At 38.3% G+C, this 15,286-nt stretch overlaps 2 protein-coding genes across 3 annotated transcripts in view; both read right to left on the reverse strand.

Moving 5' to 3' along the window:
* The window catches only part of NFXL1 (nuclear transcription factor, X-box binding like 1), a 44,985-nt gene extending 43,142 nt beyond the window's left edge, over window positions 1-1,843 (reverse strand). For both annotated transcript variants that reach the window (XM_084204911.1, XM_084204910.1), the window contains exons 1-2: window positions 1,542-1,843; window positions 252-422 (exon numbers count right to left, since the gene is read on the reverse strand). In XM_084204911.1, coding sequence (XP_084061037.1) covers window positions 252-422; window positions 1,542-1,701 — 331 coding nt within the window. In that variant the 5' untranslated portion in view covers window positions 1,702-1,843. The remainder of the gene's footprint in view (window positions 1-251; window positions 423-1,541) is intronic.
* Window positions 1,844-4,792: 2,949 nt separating this feature from the next.
* Window positions 4,793-9,297, reverse strand: CNGA1 (cyclic nucleotide gated channel subunit alpha 1; the record flags this gene model as incomplete). Its single annotated transcript, XM_084204486.1, has 7 exons — window positions 4,793-6,210; window positions 7,022-7,128; window positions 7,270-7,377; window positions 8,266-8,367; window positions 8,470-8,502; window positions 8,894-8,956; window positions 9,173-9,297. 7 exons carry the CDS (start codon window positions 9,295-9,297, stop codon window positions 4,793-4,795), a joined length of 1,956 nt encoding a protein of 651 aa, XP_084060612.1.
* Between the last annotated feature and the right edge of the window lie 5,989 nt (window positions 9,298-15,286).

Genomic DNA, 15,286 nt, shown 5'->3' on the forward strand with positions numbered 1-15,286 from the left:
CCAGTCATGTATTATTAAAAACGCCACACTTAAGACAGTTAAAAGCTACACCAGTTAAAAGCTATACCATTGCTTCTGCACGAAAAGACAAGAAGTACAGCCAGTATGAACTGCTGGGAAAGAACATTTTTAATGTAAGACATCATGACAGAGTACCTTCCTTCCAACTACAGTAAAATTCTAATACAATGATACTGCATTGCTTATGCTTTCAGACCAAAATAAAAGTCAATAAATGAAAAAAACATTACCAGTTTGACTGGTGTAAATAGTAAATGTTTTGTCCAAAATCTTCCCTTGTTTTGCTTCAGCATCTTCATCATCATCTTCAGACGAGGAGCTTAACTGGTCTTCAACTAGCTTTTTTGCTGCAGCCTGATTGGCCTTCTTAATTTCATCAAATTTCTTCACTGAAGATAATTCTATTAAGAGAAAATACTCATTAAAATTATTATTAATACCATGATAGCTAATTGTCAACACCACATTCAGTTCTACATACTTTCAATTGTCCTTTTCTTTAAAGAGTTTGCTGATTTTTTTTAAGAGTATTTTATCACTACAATTTCAATACCACTCAAGAAGAGCTAAATTGTATTTACTTCTTTACTGTGCATTACCATAGAATTCGCAGCAGGAATTATTATCTATCAATTACTGCTGACAAATCAAACATAACATACCAAAATATAAGCAACTATAATGCTGCTTTATGAAAAGGATACTTAAAAAAACCCCAGACATCCCCCACAAACACAACTGTCATAGCACGAGGAAGAGAAAAACAAAACAGGACGCGCAGTTTTGTTTATAACAAATTCACAGTTGTTCTAACTTGCAGATACCATACAGGTATTTCTCCAGCATCTGGTTATTTCTTAAATTATTATTTTCACTGATCTCCCTCGAATTCAACAAATCTTTAGTGCAAGAGTGTGTCCACACTATTTCACAGATTTTTCTATTAGACCCAATATATTTACCGCGGTTTCGTCAAGCTTAGTTTTAAGGCTTTTCTTAAGAAACTATGATGCCGCTGAAAAGAGCTCTGTCTTTGGCACTTCTCTGCTGTATTCCCCAACGTGCACTCACAGCTGCCGCGTACAGCGAGAGCCTGCACCTTTCCCTGACCGGAGCGAAGTGTTTCCCTGACCAGCACCCCTAAGGCTGTCTCCACCGAGCAACTCCCCTGGCTGTTTCCAACCAGAAAGAAACATTTCATCCATTACTTCACACTTTACTCTTCTGCTTCAGGAAGACGGTCCACTCAGTGCACCCTGGCGAGGGCTTAGCCCCTCGCTCCTCGCCACTGCCCGAGGCCTCGGGTATCTCCCCGGCAGGAGCCTGCAGGCAGGACACGGCACATGGCGAACACGGGCTCGACACCGCCGAGTAGCGCGGGAGGGGGCCGGGCCCCGCCAGCCTCCCTTTCCGCGACGCCGGGGACAGCGCCGACCTCGCACCTGCAGGGGCTCCGGCCGTCCCCGGCTCCCCAGCCCGGAGCCCGGCAGCGCGGGTAGGGGGCAGAACGCGACACTCACCGCTGGCCCCCTCGCCGATGGCCCCCGCTGCCGCAGCGCGGGCACCGCCGCGGCCCCGAGCGGCCGGGGGCCGGGCGGCCGCCCCAGAGCGAGCGGCGAGCTCGTCCCCGGGCCTGGCGCGGCCGCGGCCCCGGCCGCCCTGACGCCACTGAGCCTCCATCTGTCCCTCGCCAGAGAGCGAAGGACGGCGGTGGGACCAGACCCTCCGCCACCCTCCCCCGCCGGCACAGCCGCCCGGGGAGCGCCGCACCCGGCCCAGCCCAGCCCAGCCCGGCCTGGCCGCTCCGCCCGGCGGTGGAGGCGGCGGCGCCGCCGGTGCTCCCGCGGCAGCGCGACTACAGCTCCCGGCGCTCCCCGCGCGGCGGGCGGGCCCGCGCCGGCACCGCCTCAGCCGGCCGGGCTCGGGGCTGGGGCTGCGGCTCTGTCCCTGGGTCACGGAGCTTGGAAAGGGTGTGAGATCACCGTCATTAACCCAGCGCTGCCACGTCCACCATTGAACCATGTCCCCAGGTGCCACATCTGTACGGCTTTAAAATACGTCAAGGGATGGTGACTCCACCACTTCCCTGGGCAGCTTGTTCCAATTCTTGACAACCGTTTCGGGTGAAATTTTTCCTAGTAACTAGGAAACCTAGTTACTAATCTAAACTAATCTAAACTAATCTAAACTAATCTAACCTCTCGTGGCGCAACTTGGGAGCAGTTCCTCTCGTCCTGTCTCTTGTTGCTTAGGAGAAGACACGGCCCCCCCTGCCCTGGCTGCCGCCGCCCTTCGGGCACTTGTGTCGGCGGTCAGGTCCCCCTGAGCCTCCTGCGCTCCGCAGGGAATGTCGGGCGGCTGCTCCTGCGGCGTGCGGCTCTTGCAGATATTTTCTTCACAGCTCCTGTAACTCCTATAACTTTCTAGCTCCTGGAGTATGACCGACCAGAAAGCCTGTTTAGAAACTTGACTGAAGCACATCCAGAAAGTTATAGCGCACAGAAAGATATATTAAAGAACCCGTGTGCCTCCTAAGTTCTGACAAATAAATGCAGGTTGAAATAATTTTAATTTTATTGACATTTCTTTATAGCACTTACATTATGTTGTATGCCAGGAGGAAACTTTGCATTCAGCCTTTTTTCAGCAAATACCTTCTCATAAAAGTTGTTATAGAAGACTTCCAACCATAAGTAGTCTGAAAATAGACCACTAGAGATAAATTCTGGTTTGCTGTTTTATTTTGAAATTATTTAAATTAAAAAGTCTTTATTCTCAAGAAAGAGGCAGCTAGTGAATACAATTCATGTCTTAGACTGAAGAATCAATACTGAAAAAAAAGTTAACAGTAGATATCTGTCCCTTTTTTAATTAAATCTTCATATCACACATTTATTTATTCTAATAAAAAGTCTTAAGCACTTCAACAAAGAAGTGCTTTCTAAGTGCCTAGTAGCCATATAGGATAGGTTGCTGCTGGCATACAGATTGCAAATTATATTCAAGACGTGAGCTGGAAGAGTGTTGATTGCAAAGTCCAACTCTCAAATTATAGCTAAATGCCAGAATAATCCTTGTTCCTGTGTACAGGGATAGAATCTCTACTGACAGGATGGCATACCCTTTCCCCTTATCACCTAAGGAAGCCATTTATCATTCAAAGCACAGGATCAACAGGGCATGAACAGACATTTTGTGTTTATATTTACCCTTGTTGTTCTATATATATCCAATGCAATAGGTACTTCATAAAATTTCATCCTTGCAGTAAATCAGGAGCTATTTCTGAACCTCTGGCATTCTGGAAAGCATCAACATTACAAAAAAATAAAACAGCCAGAAAGGAATGCGCTTTATAAAAATGCATAATTTATATTATCTCCATCTCATTAAGGAGAGAATGCAAGTGAAGAAATATTATTGACAGTAACATGTACATGGGTATTTTTTAAGAGTGGCAGTCCAGTTGCTCAGGATAATCAAATTTCTCTAAATAGAGAATTATTCATTCTCTCATTACAGTCCCTTTCTTCACTCCTTTTCATCAAACTTATCCAATGTCATGTGCCTATGATCTAATTCTACTGAAAATACCCAACTGCAAATACTCAGCTGAGACCATAACTGAGCAAACCATTTTTTTGCCAATGGAAAAATAAACAAATTAGGAGAAAGTCCAAGGAGATAATGCATCTTAAAGCAGTTAAAAATGAATCTAACATATATATCTCTAGACTTTACTATCTCAGAAGTAGTTATGAAAAAAGCAGCCTCTTTAGTAATATTCTTCCTGCAACAGCATCTACAGAAGGTGCTGTAGGAAGAGTTTGGCCTGTTGCTGTCATGTCTTCCCCTAGCACTCTGCCAGCATAAACAAGTGTTACATTAGGGACATAAACATTTTTAATTACAAATCTTCAAAACTTGATAGTCCATGTTCTGCAGCCACATGATTACATAGAACAGAACAATCTTTAATGTATATTTTATTTGTATATTGTTTGTATATTATTTGTTCTTATTGGGAAAAGAAAACTAGATTATGAGCCATCCATATCTTTCATATTGATGCTTGCATAAAGTTGTATTTTCTCCTCTCTGGATTCCAGCCTTTGCATGTACTATCCTGAAAAAAGGTGTATTTCAAACTGCCCACTTATATTTCAAGAAATCAGCCAAGGTGGACCCAATGAAGTAATAGTATTTTCCAAATCTTACAGCCTTCAGTATTCTCATCTACATTGTAGATGAGAGTAGATAATATTAGTAGATATACCTAATTCTTTTTATAATATTGCATGCTTCATTAATTTCATGTTAATCAGCAGATAATAAAATGTGCTCATTTTTACACAAATTTAATATAGTGGTTAATTGCTTAAATAATATAATTGTTACCAAACCTTTCATTCTTTCCATAAGCAGACACAAAGAAATTATTTTAAAACAACCAGCAGAACTTCCGATATTTTTCAGTGTATGACAGTGCATGTGCCTCTGCCATAGAGCAGCATTACAGAGAATACAAAACACATTAGCAGATAATAACACCTGTCTGTGCAAGAGCAAAGTGTTATCTTCATTCTCATTCTTGATTCTTCTTTTTCTGCCCCAAAACTGCCAAATGCACTGCTTGTAGGAGATTAGTGACATTGTCTCAACAAATAGGGTTTTTTGTAATTAATAGTCAGGTACTACAAAGATTAGAAATTAATGTGTTCAGCCCCAGTCCGGATTTGACCCTCAGTCTTATTGGCAACTTCCATTGTTTTTATTCTGCTTTTGACAATCCAGGTTTATCTGTGGATGGATCTGCTTCTTCTAAGTCTGCGAATTCTTCCTCCATAACTGGCTTCAATATTTTCTCTATTTGTGTAAGTCTTTTTTTCACTTTTTGTTGTGCACCTTCATACTCAGCCAACAACCTTGCAAACTTTGTTTGCAACCTGTCCATAGCACGTTCCATGTAGGCGACCTTCTCTTCCAGATCTTTTGGATCACTTCCTAAATTTGCAATTTCAATGTCCAGCAACCCATCTTTCATTAGGATTTGCTTGCCTTTTTCTTCCAGCATAGCCTTTGCGTCCGGATACTCTGTCAAAGCCTCCATGAGATCATCTTTAGACAGACAAAACAAGTCTGAGTATCCAATACTTTTAATATTGGCTGTTCTTCGATTGCCAGCTTTGCTACCCTTGATATTAAGAATGCTGATTTCTCCAAAGTAGCTGCCATCACTTAGGACCACAAATTGGGTAATTCCATCATCAGCAACTACTGCCAGCTTGCCTTCTTTGATAATGTACATCTCTCGTCCAATATCTCCTTTTCTGCAAATATAATCCCCAGGACTGTATACTTGGGGCTGGAGTTTCAAAACGAGTTCAACCAGCAAACCTGCTTCACAGTCTGCAAAAATCCGAACTTTTTTTAGCGTTTCCAGATGAACGTTGATTGCAATCTCTGCTCTTAGTTTATCTGGCAGATACTTCAACACCTCCCTTTCATCCACAGCCTTTTTGTTTGTCCACAGGTAGTCAAACCACTTTATAACTCTTTTTTCCATGTCCTTACTCACATTCCGAAAGTGCATATACTGCTTGATAGCATCAATCCTTGCTTGGAACTCCGCCCTGGCAGCATTCATGTTGGAGATCATTGAGCCCACGTTACCAACAATGGTAGCAAAGATCAGTACTCCAACCAAGAAGTCAACAACCACAAAGAAATACTCAGAATCTCTTACAGGAGGGGGGGTTTCACCGATAGTAGTCAGGGTCAGTGTTGACCAGTAGAGGCTGTAGACATATTTTCTAGTCAGGCGGGCAAATTCAGGGTCTGAGGTGTTGGGGTAGACCCACGTGTCAGCCCCAAATCCAATGGCTTTTGAGATGGAGTAGTACACACAGGCATTCCAGTGAATAATAATCACAATGTACATGACAAGGTTAGAGATCCTGAAGATGTTCGGGTAGTTTGTTCTTGTTTCTGTTCTCTGGAAGAATTCAAACATCCGAGCTACTCTGAGTAGTCTGTTTATTCTTAATTCTGGGTAATTCAATCCTAACTTAAAGTATAAGAGATCAGTTGGTATGATTGACAGAAAATCTAGTTTGAATTGAAAAGATTTCTTGTATTTCTCTCGTAGCTTATGTTCTTCTTTCACCAGAAGACCTTGCTCCAGGTAACCTAAAATAAAATTTTAAATAATAAAGAATGCTATAGGTTCAAATATGTTGAGTTTAAGGTCAGTCCAAATCTACTTTGAAAAAATATTTTGGATGCAAATTCCATATGGAACATTTCTCTTACTTTTTACTATTTAATTTCTTATTTCCAAATAGTCAGCTTAGTGTTATATGGTTCAGCTATGAAAGATAAACAATTCTAGATCTGAATATTTTCCTCTACTTTTCCACTATGGTGAACATCTGAAAACAAACCCCCATCTTCCCCTCCAAAGAAACCTCCACAAGCTATAGGAAGGGTAATTTATGAGGAAAAAAATCTGAACACAGGAATTGCAGTTCCATATTGAGTGTTTCTACTTAAAAGCTCCCTAGGTAAATATTTTAAAATAGATAGTTGTAGCTGAAGTTAATGGGATGTCTTGCTTGCTCAATGGTCTTAAAAATCAAGCAAATACTTGAATCTCCCATTAATACAAAAACCAGATTTAGGTGCTGGTTTTTCAGAACCCCTGATCCTCTCTTGGCTGCACTACATCTTTCTTTTGTCTGGGTGAGTCAGCTGCAGGCAGAACAGCTTGTACCTGCATATCTCAAACTTTATGTGTCCTTTGAGTAATATATAAAATTTCATCAGAATTTCTCCTACTTTTACAGTAAGGCTGCAGTCTTTCAGAAATCTAACTCAGTGTCTTTTTTTCACTATTGCACCTCATCGAGGCTATTCAAATAATAGAAGTAGTAGGGTTTTGATTTTTAAAAAACTGGCATAAATATGTAAAAAGGAGTAATTAATCCTTGAGTATATTTACCTGTCCTTGTCCGTACAAACATATCAGCAACATAAATGGCATCAGAAACATAATCAATAATAAACCATGCCACTAAGTAATCATGCTGAAGCTCATCAAAACAGGCTCTGAATATGAAAAAACAAAAGTAAATTACCATAAAACAAAAACTAAATACTTGTATGAATCAATGATTTTTTTTTTTTTATCTAGTCAGGGATATTATGGTTTTCCAGAAGTTCTATGTAGTCACTGAAGGAGTACATCACCTAGCAATAATCATGGTCCAGTTGTACATGACAGGCATTGTGATGCAAAACAACCAGTTGTAATATATATTTCCTGCTGGATCAATGGTGAAAATATCTTTCTTCTTCCTAAGTGGTAAACAGGGAAAAAAAAAAATTAATGAGAGACTTGAAATACTCATCTCATTTTTGAGGAATTAAGCATTCCAGAAATTATTATTGTGAAATAAATGGTCTTTATCAAAGTTAAACTTCCTGGCTCAAATGCATGGAAGATATGAAGCTGGTACGACTTGGTATAACACAAATTTAGAATCTTAATTTTACTGACCAAAGTTAGCTTGGCAGTCTCACTTCACTTCACAGTGGCACATGTGATTTTTAAATTATTTTTTCCTACCCAAATAACTCTCTCGTCTGATAACCTATTGTATCATTAAAAAAAAAGATTATGTGACTATTAATTTTTAGATAAATATAAATTATGAAATGTATCATGCCTTTCTCACAGGGAAAAGTCTGGCCCTGAGGAAGATTAAACATTGGCATCGTTTACATAAAGAAACCAAAGACTAGGAAATCATACAACACAGGATTCTATTGCAATGTTTTGAGTTTCTCTTCCTTAGCCAGAAAATTATGAATTTACCAAGCAGACTATAAAGCAACAACTTTTAGAGCATAGAAGAGTTTATTAGCTTGTAGGTGCCTTTGTGTGTGGAAGAGGTTGCTTTATACTGGCCCATCATTTGCTGCAGTGTGTTATACAAAAAATATTAGCTAATGAATCCAAAGGAGATATATCTTGATTAATGATCACCTCCATGCATGCATATTTCTGTTGTCCACATATGACGTTAAGTCAAAACAACTCTACTCTAGGGAGAGCAACAGCAGTCTGTACACTCATTCACTAAGGTATAAACATCTTTCCAGGACATCTGGGAATGAATTTGTTCTTTCACCAAAAACAATTTTATTACATAGCATAACTGGACCTGAACAAAAAATACTTACTCTTCTGTATTTTCTTTCTTCTTCAACTTATCTTTATTTTTATTTTTCTCCTTTTTTTCTTTGGTCTTTTGTGTTTCTCCATCCTTTTTTTTTTCTGGCTTACTAAGAAATAGATTAACATTTTCCATTGTTAAGGACCAAGTAAAACACATGTAGAAAAAAAACGTAAATCTATAGAAATAGTAATATTATTCTTCATCTTACCTCTTCTTTTCTTTTTTCCTTTTCTTCTCCTCTCTAAAAAAAAGGAAAATATGATAGGGTCATGGGATGCACATCCTGTGTCTTCAACATCTATTTATTAGAAGCATCTGAATTCAGTAAGGATAACATTCTATTTATGTGTTTAGCCTTCAAAAAAAGTGTTTTTCTTATTGCCTGTTATTTCACCTAGAACTATTTTTGTTTTAAATCAATAGATACGATGTCAGTAACTTTGGTAATAAGGATGATGGTCATCATAACTGATGTGCATGAAGTTGAAATGTATGTGCAGTCTCTTTTGGGCTTACCTGAATGACATAACTGTTTCTAATGAAACAATTATATATTTATTATAATTATTTATGTCTGCTTTTTTAATCAAAATTGCAGTACTCTCATTTTGTCAAATGGCAAAGATACTTACTCATCTTTATTACTATTATTGTTAATATTGTAGCATGCAAATACTCCAGGTAGATATTGTTGCCTGGGAAACAACAAAACAGCACAGTTATATATCTGCTGAAATTTAAAAAAAAATCTCCTAAATATTTACAATAAGCAATATACTGTAATCTTAAAAACTTAGTTTGTTACTTAAAAACTAAGTTTATTACTAAGTGAAGAAAATTGTATGATAGCAAGTATATACACTTAGATAATCCTATGTAAATCATCAAATTAAAAAAACCCAAACTAACACAAAATATATTTAACATACCTGTCTTCTCCTTTGTGTATCAGTCCAAGGTCCTTGCTGGTGTCATGCACTACCACACTGGGAACAACTGTATGGGAGTGATGGGTCTCAATCACTCCAACCTTCATGGTCAGGTTTGTTTTAACTTGGGTAATTGAAGACTGAATAAAAAAAGGATCAAGTCATTTCACCACTAGAATAAGTAGCTTTTTATTTTTTTCCCTAAGAATGAATCCTTTACATTCTTGCTTTCCCGAAGACCAACAAGAATATTTGCAGTTTCCTGTCTCCCATGACATTCCCATCAGACAAGAAAATGACCTGGCAACTCCTGCTAAAGGGAATGTTGTACACATCTTTAGGGAAGCATGAATTTAGGTCTTTCTCCTGAGTTTTGACACATACTTTGAAAATATTTAAACAATTGTGTTTGAAACATCTACCGCTGTTTCTCTGAGTTTTGGACCAAAGGCTTGAAACACTGTATCAAGATGGAGAAACAGATTTATGCACAGATGGCATCCTGAAAACCCAGCTAAAAAGTATCCCCTGGTTGTAGGTCCAAAAGATCTCAGTATATCTGATAATGGGGACTTACACTCTGTTGAGATCAAAGAGTGGGTTCTGTAAGTAAGAAGGTAAGACTAATGTAGTGATTTCCTTATTCATATAGCACATGGTATATAAACACCTAAATAGAACTGTTAGAGGCTCTTTATGTCTTGTCTGTTCATCTCAAGGGAAAAAAAAACCCCGAAAATGTCTTATAGCTAATACAGTGCATTCTACTGCATAATTTTCTAGCACTGGTGTAATTAACTTCTGCTGTCCTTTTTCACCACTTATTCCTAGAGTGCTGTCAGTTATGTCTTAGCATCAGTGAGACTGCAGCTCTTCAGGCATGAATTCTACCAGTATGATTTGCTCTTGCCATGGCCATTTAGAGAGAATTATAAAACAGATATTGGTACTGCTATCCACTGCAATAACAATATGTGTGTGTGTGCGTGTGTGTGTGTGTGTGTGTGAAATCAGAATATAGAGATCTCTGTAAGTTACAAATTGACAAATCAGTGTCTGTACCACTGATAAGTGAAGTCACATGCCATAGGAATCAGTCTTAAAGCAGTGTATTCTGGCACACCACGAAGGAGGAGCGGAATGATACGGCTGACATCACTGTCAGACTTGACTTCCCTTATTTGTCAATGAAACTAAAAATATGCCTATACAGGAAACAGGAGGGGAAATCTATGCACTCATCAGACATGAATGACACATGGTGCAAAAAATAATACAGCAAGATCGCAGAATAACAGAATATTCTGATTTGGAAGGGACCCACAAGGATCACTAAGCCCAGCCCTTAAGTGAAAGGCCCCTACAGGGATCAAATCCACAATCTTGGTGTTATTAACATCATGCTCTGACCAGCTGAGATCTAATATTCTACACAATAGAAAGATAAAGATTGAAGATTAAGATGTGTTATTCCATGAATAGTCCTAAATATAGTCCAGTATTACTGGGCAGTCATTTAATGCTTACCAGCATGGACCAGGTCTAAGATAAATAGACATAAAAATATTCTAAGACATAGCAAACTTCAGGTTAGATTCATCAGGAGACTAAAAGCTGAATCATCAGGAGACTAAAACCAGGGTTTCCAGTGACTTACTGCTTGAAAGTGAGAGGATTGAAATTACACCAGGTTGAATTAAGTAGCTTTATATCTGCTTACAAGTGCTCTGAAAGCCCTATTAATGCTGGCACACACAATTCCATCCTGATTAAACCTATATCCTCCACAGGACCACACAAATAATGTTGCAAAATAAAGCTGTGTCCAACCCCAGCACCAGACAAGTTCAAATGCATTAATCTCAAGGGAAATAATTTCTCCAACAGAGTGGGCTCTAAACCAGTCAGTTCATGTTAGCATTTCTACATAGGCATATATTTTTAATGTTTACTTTTGTTCTTTGAGTCTTCCTGAGTTTCAAAAAAGAAAAAAATTGATGTTGTGCTCTCCAGACACACTGATTTGCAATTGTTCTAGAGTTTAAACATGATGATAAGTTTGGTAAAATAGAACATGTCCAAAATTACACCAATCCAGAGTATGTAGCCTGAAGGCTGGGGGAAAAAATCTTTGTCCTCTACATTTCCATCTTCTTCAGCTTAGTAGGAATTTCTTTGCATTTTTTCAAATTAACAAGTCCCTCTGTTTCTGTTGGTGTCTGCTGTAAGCAGGGACAGTGTGGGATACCGTGTGTTCTGGGGAAGCAGCCATGGCAGCCATGCATAGGGTTTGCTGGGAAAGAGGAGCTGCCATTTGAGGCAGGACTGGACATTTCATATTACTGAGGCACTGAAAACAGTAAGTGGCATAGAAACTGAAGTATTAACGACCCTGTAGTCTCAAAATACCAAATTTGAATGTCAAGCTTAGGTAAGTGCTGCACCAGGTTCTTTTCCTGTCAGTCAGGATGTGTTGCACAAGAGTATCTTCAAATTCCATTAGTCTAAAAGCAAATTGTGGGGAGTTTAAGTTCCCAAATCTAGGACACAGAAGTGCTAATGCAGCATGTGACCAGTGCAAGACACAGAAATTAAATCTAGTTTGGGGACTGCTGTTACCTTGTTACAGCATTTGCCCATACTGGGTACAGTAGAAAATATCACATTAAACTCACTGGGTCCAAATTCATCTTAAAGCATTTTCAAGCCTTTCAAAATTTTTCCTAAATTTTACCACTATCATGATTTCTATTCTGCAGTCACACATATTTTTTTCTTTAACTGATACATTGTCACAACTTATTACAGTGCTTTTTAATATTGGGATGCACATTTTCACATTATCACATTTAGGTAGTAAATTCAAAAAGTCATAGATTCTTTCTATAGACATATTTTAGATTTCTACCATATGGTTTTTACTGTATCATCCCAAATAGTTTCCTTTAACTACTTGGATTTTTTTAAAATGTAACTACTATGATAAACAACTGAGTTTTCAAGCACTATGAGCTGAAAACTAATTCTATTAATCACTATACATCAAAATCTTTAGGTCTGCAAGAAAATGAAACAGATTGTGCCTTTTACAGGATTGTGATGAGTGGAAGACCAGCTTCTCTCTCTTCTGTTCTCCTATTTTACGTATTTCTCCCTTTCTTACTGGCCCACCACATCTCTAATCATTATTTTCATAGAGAAAATTCTTTAAGTAAGGATACCCTGGAACAGATTTGGGAGATCTATTTTTTTTCTTTACAAAAAGCAGCAAAAATCTTCATAAACACTGAAATCTGCAGCATGCTACAGCATGATCTGTCTTTTCTAACATGCTAATAGTCCTCAGCAATAGTTCTGCAATAAGCAGTTTCAACAAGCAGTGTGCATGCTTACCTTGGGAATGTAATCTGCTGCTTCTACTAGAGATTTCAGTCCTTTAAATCAGCCACATTTCTTTACTACATAAGCAGAATCACCATGAAAAGCTAAACATAGTCAACATTTAATAAATAAATTCCTTATTGATTGATTTCACCAAGAGCCAGCCCCCTGTGCAGTTCTCTGAATTATTCTGAAGGAAGGACGTGGTTATTAGAGGAGGATTTCCTTGACCTGGTGATGGATTTTGAGATTTAGAGGGAGATGAAAGTAACAGTGGCAGTCAGTATTATCCTTCACCTCAGCAAAAGCTTACTAGCCCTACCTACAAGCACAAGAAGTGACAAATACTAGAATGGCTATGTTTTGAAACTGAAACAAAATATTGTAAATAACTATATATTCAGTATTGTATGCTCACTTGTTTTCTTAATATTGCAGATGCTTTTTAACTGTAGTAACAGGATTTTTTTATAATAGATAAAACACCATAAGTGGAAATTTCCTCTTTATTTTAATGTGTATGCCATTTGGCTGAAGTAAATTTTAAATTTATTAACGTTTTTAAATAATATAACATAACATATTTTGATGCTTAAAAATTCAGTGAATTGTGGATACATTTTTAGTGGAAAATGCCTTGATTATGAAGTTCTAAGACACTGAACGAATCTTCAACTCAGTATCAATTATGACTTTGCAAAATGGTTTAAGTAGCTGCATTCCTCCTCCATTAGAAATGTGCAAGAGTGCATCTGTAGTGGCCAGAGATTCAAGAAAAGCCCCATGAGGATACTAGCATATACTTCAAAAGAGAACATGGTATTTGCATACCTCACCTTTCATATTTCACTGCTGGATAGCAAAAGAATGAGGAAAATAATGCTCTCTGAAGTTTGAGTGATTAATTTTTCAATCTGGAATCTTGTACCTGCCCCATTTTTGTAAAAGAAAAAAAAAAAGGTTCTTAAGCAGCAAAAAGAGGCAAATGTTGAAACTTGAATTTGTATCTTTGTCACAACTCAGACATAGCTAAAGTTTTTACATTCTATGAATTACATTCTAACTTTGCTTCACAAAAAGCAGAATCCAGGAAAGCAGTCCAGCCCCTGGGACTCCAGGATTTTCATAAATTCGTTTCTATAACCAAGGGCAGCAGGAAAAAATGCCATTAGCAACCATAGGAACCAAGTTAAATCTTGCAGCCCAGGTGACTGAGTTTATGGATTTAATCATAAAACAAAAGCTCAGCACAGGTGAGCCTCCTGATGATAGAAGCAAATTAAACACTTCTGCTGCTATGACTTTCCAACCCTGAAGACAGTAATTCCATTTTCCAGAAAAGAAAACATGCATTGAAATTTAAAGAATAAAAATAATACAAGGAAGTGTATAACCTTATACACCATGGGAGCCACATACAGGAGTTTTGAGTAAGATATGCAACATAACAGATAAAGTGAATAATCTTCTAAATTCTGGCTTATGCTTTACTGCTGTCTTTGAAGAGCTGAAATGCATCTGTTATCCTAAAATCATAGCTATGAAAGGAATCTCAGAAGGTTTCTGCATCCAACTAGTATTGAACCTTGATCACATTTACTTCTGTCATTCTCCAGGGTTTTTCCCTGTCATGCTGTCTGAAAGATGTCAATGTTCAGTGCTGAGCAGTGATTCTGTGAATATGTGGTGACACTAAGTGTTTGGGACATATGCCTTGTTATATGTCACAAAAGAGTTGATACACCTTTTTAATCTGGTATAAAACTGCCAGTTTTCTTATAAGTCTTGCAAAGCAAAACTAACTTATTTTTTTCTTTATTGGTTTACCCTGGAATTTTTTAAAGCTCTCAAACAGAGGAAAATGAGTCCTACTAGGCCTGGCCACTTCCTCATCTGACAGTGGCTAGGGCCTCACTAACCTGTGAAGAAGTTTTCAGGACAAATTCTGGATAAACTCAACACAATGGTGTCAATTCTGCCCTCCTTTAAAAGCCAATTACACAGCTGTCATTGACTTCATGACAATTATATTTGTTTAATGTCAATATTTTTTCATGGATATTTTTTCCTGTCATTCTGTATTCCAGCGAAGTAACCTTGATTGATGGGAGAATGCACTAATGGATTATTGTTTTAGTAGGCCAACTATAATCTCTTTTTGCATCTTGCATTGTCATCATCTGTAATTCTTCTCAATCCTATTAATTCTACATGTAGTTTCAGATACCCATAGCCAAAACACTAAATACATTAAACATATGTATGACTTGTAAATAAGCAGGTTTTAATGGCACATTGCCTTTCAGGTTACTATGTTGAAGCTCTGTAAACAGATGAGTGTTTGGATTGGGATTACAGTTTTATTTTCTGCAAATATTGTTCTGGTTTTTCTAGTGCTGATGTGATTTCAGCAATTAATGTCATGTTGGAAGTGCTGTAGCTGAGAAGACTCCAGGGCTTCTGACTTACTTATGCTCTTGTGTAGAATTCAGTGTCATGAAGTTCACTGGGCCCCAATGAGGCTTGATGACTAGAAAACCATCAGTGCCAACAGTGTCTCCACCAGTAGGTGGAACTGTATTTTTACTTTAGGGTGATGGAGAGTGAAATAGAAGCAATTTTAAGATGTGTGTTGGTGAGTTGGATTCTAATGTGCAGATGAGGCTGGAATCACAAAGCACTGCAGGTGCTCTCAGGCACAGAGCGCTGCACCGC

The sequence above is a fragment of the Fringilla coelebs genome (assembly GCF_963513975.1).
Source record: "Fringilla coelebs genome assembly, chromosome: 4".
NCBI lineage: Eukaryota > Metazoa > Chordata > Aves > Passeriformes > Fringillidae > Fringilla > Fringilla coelebs.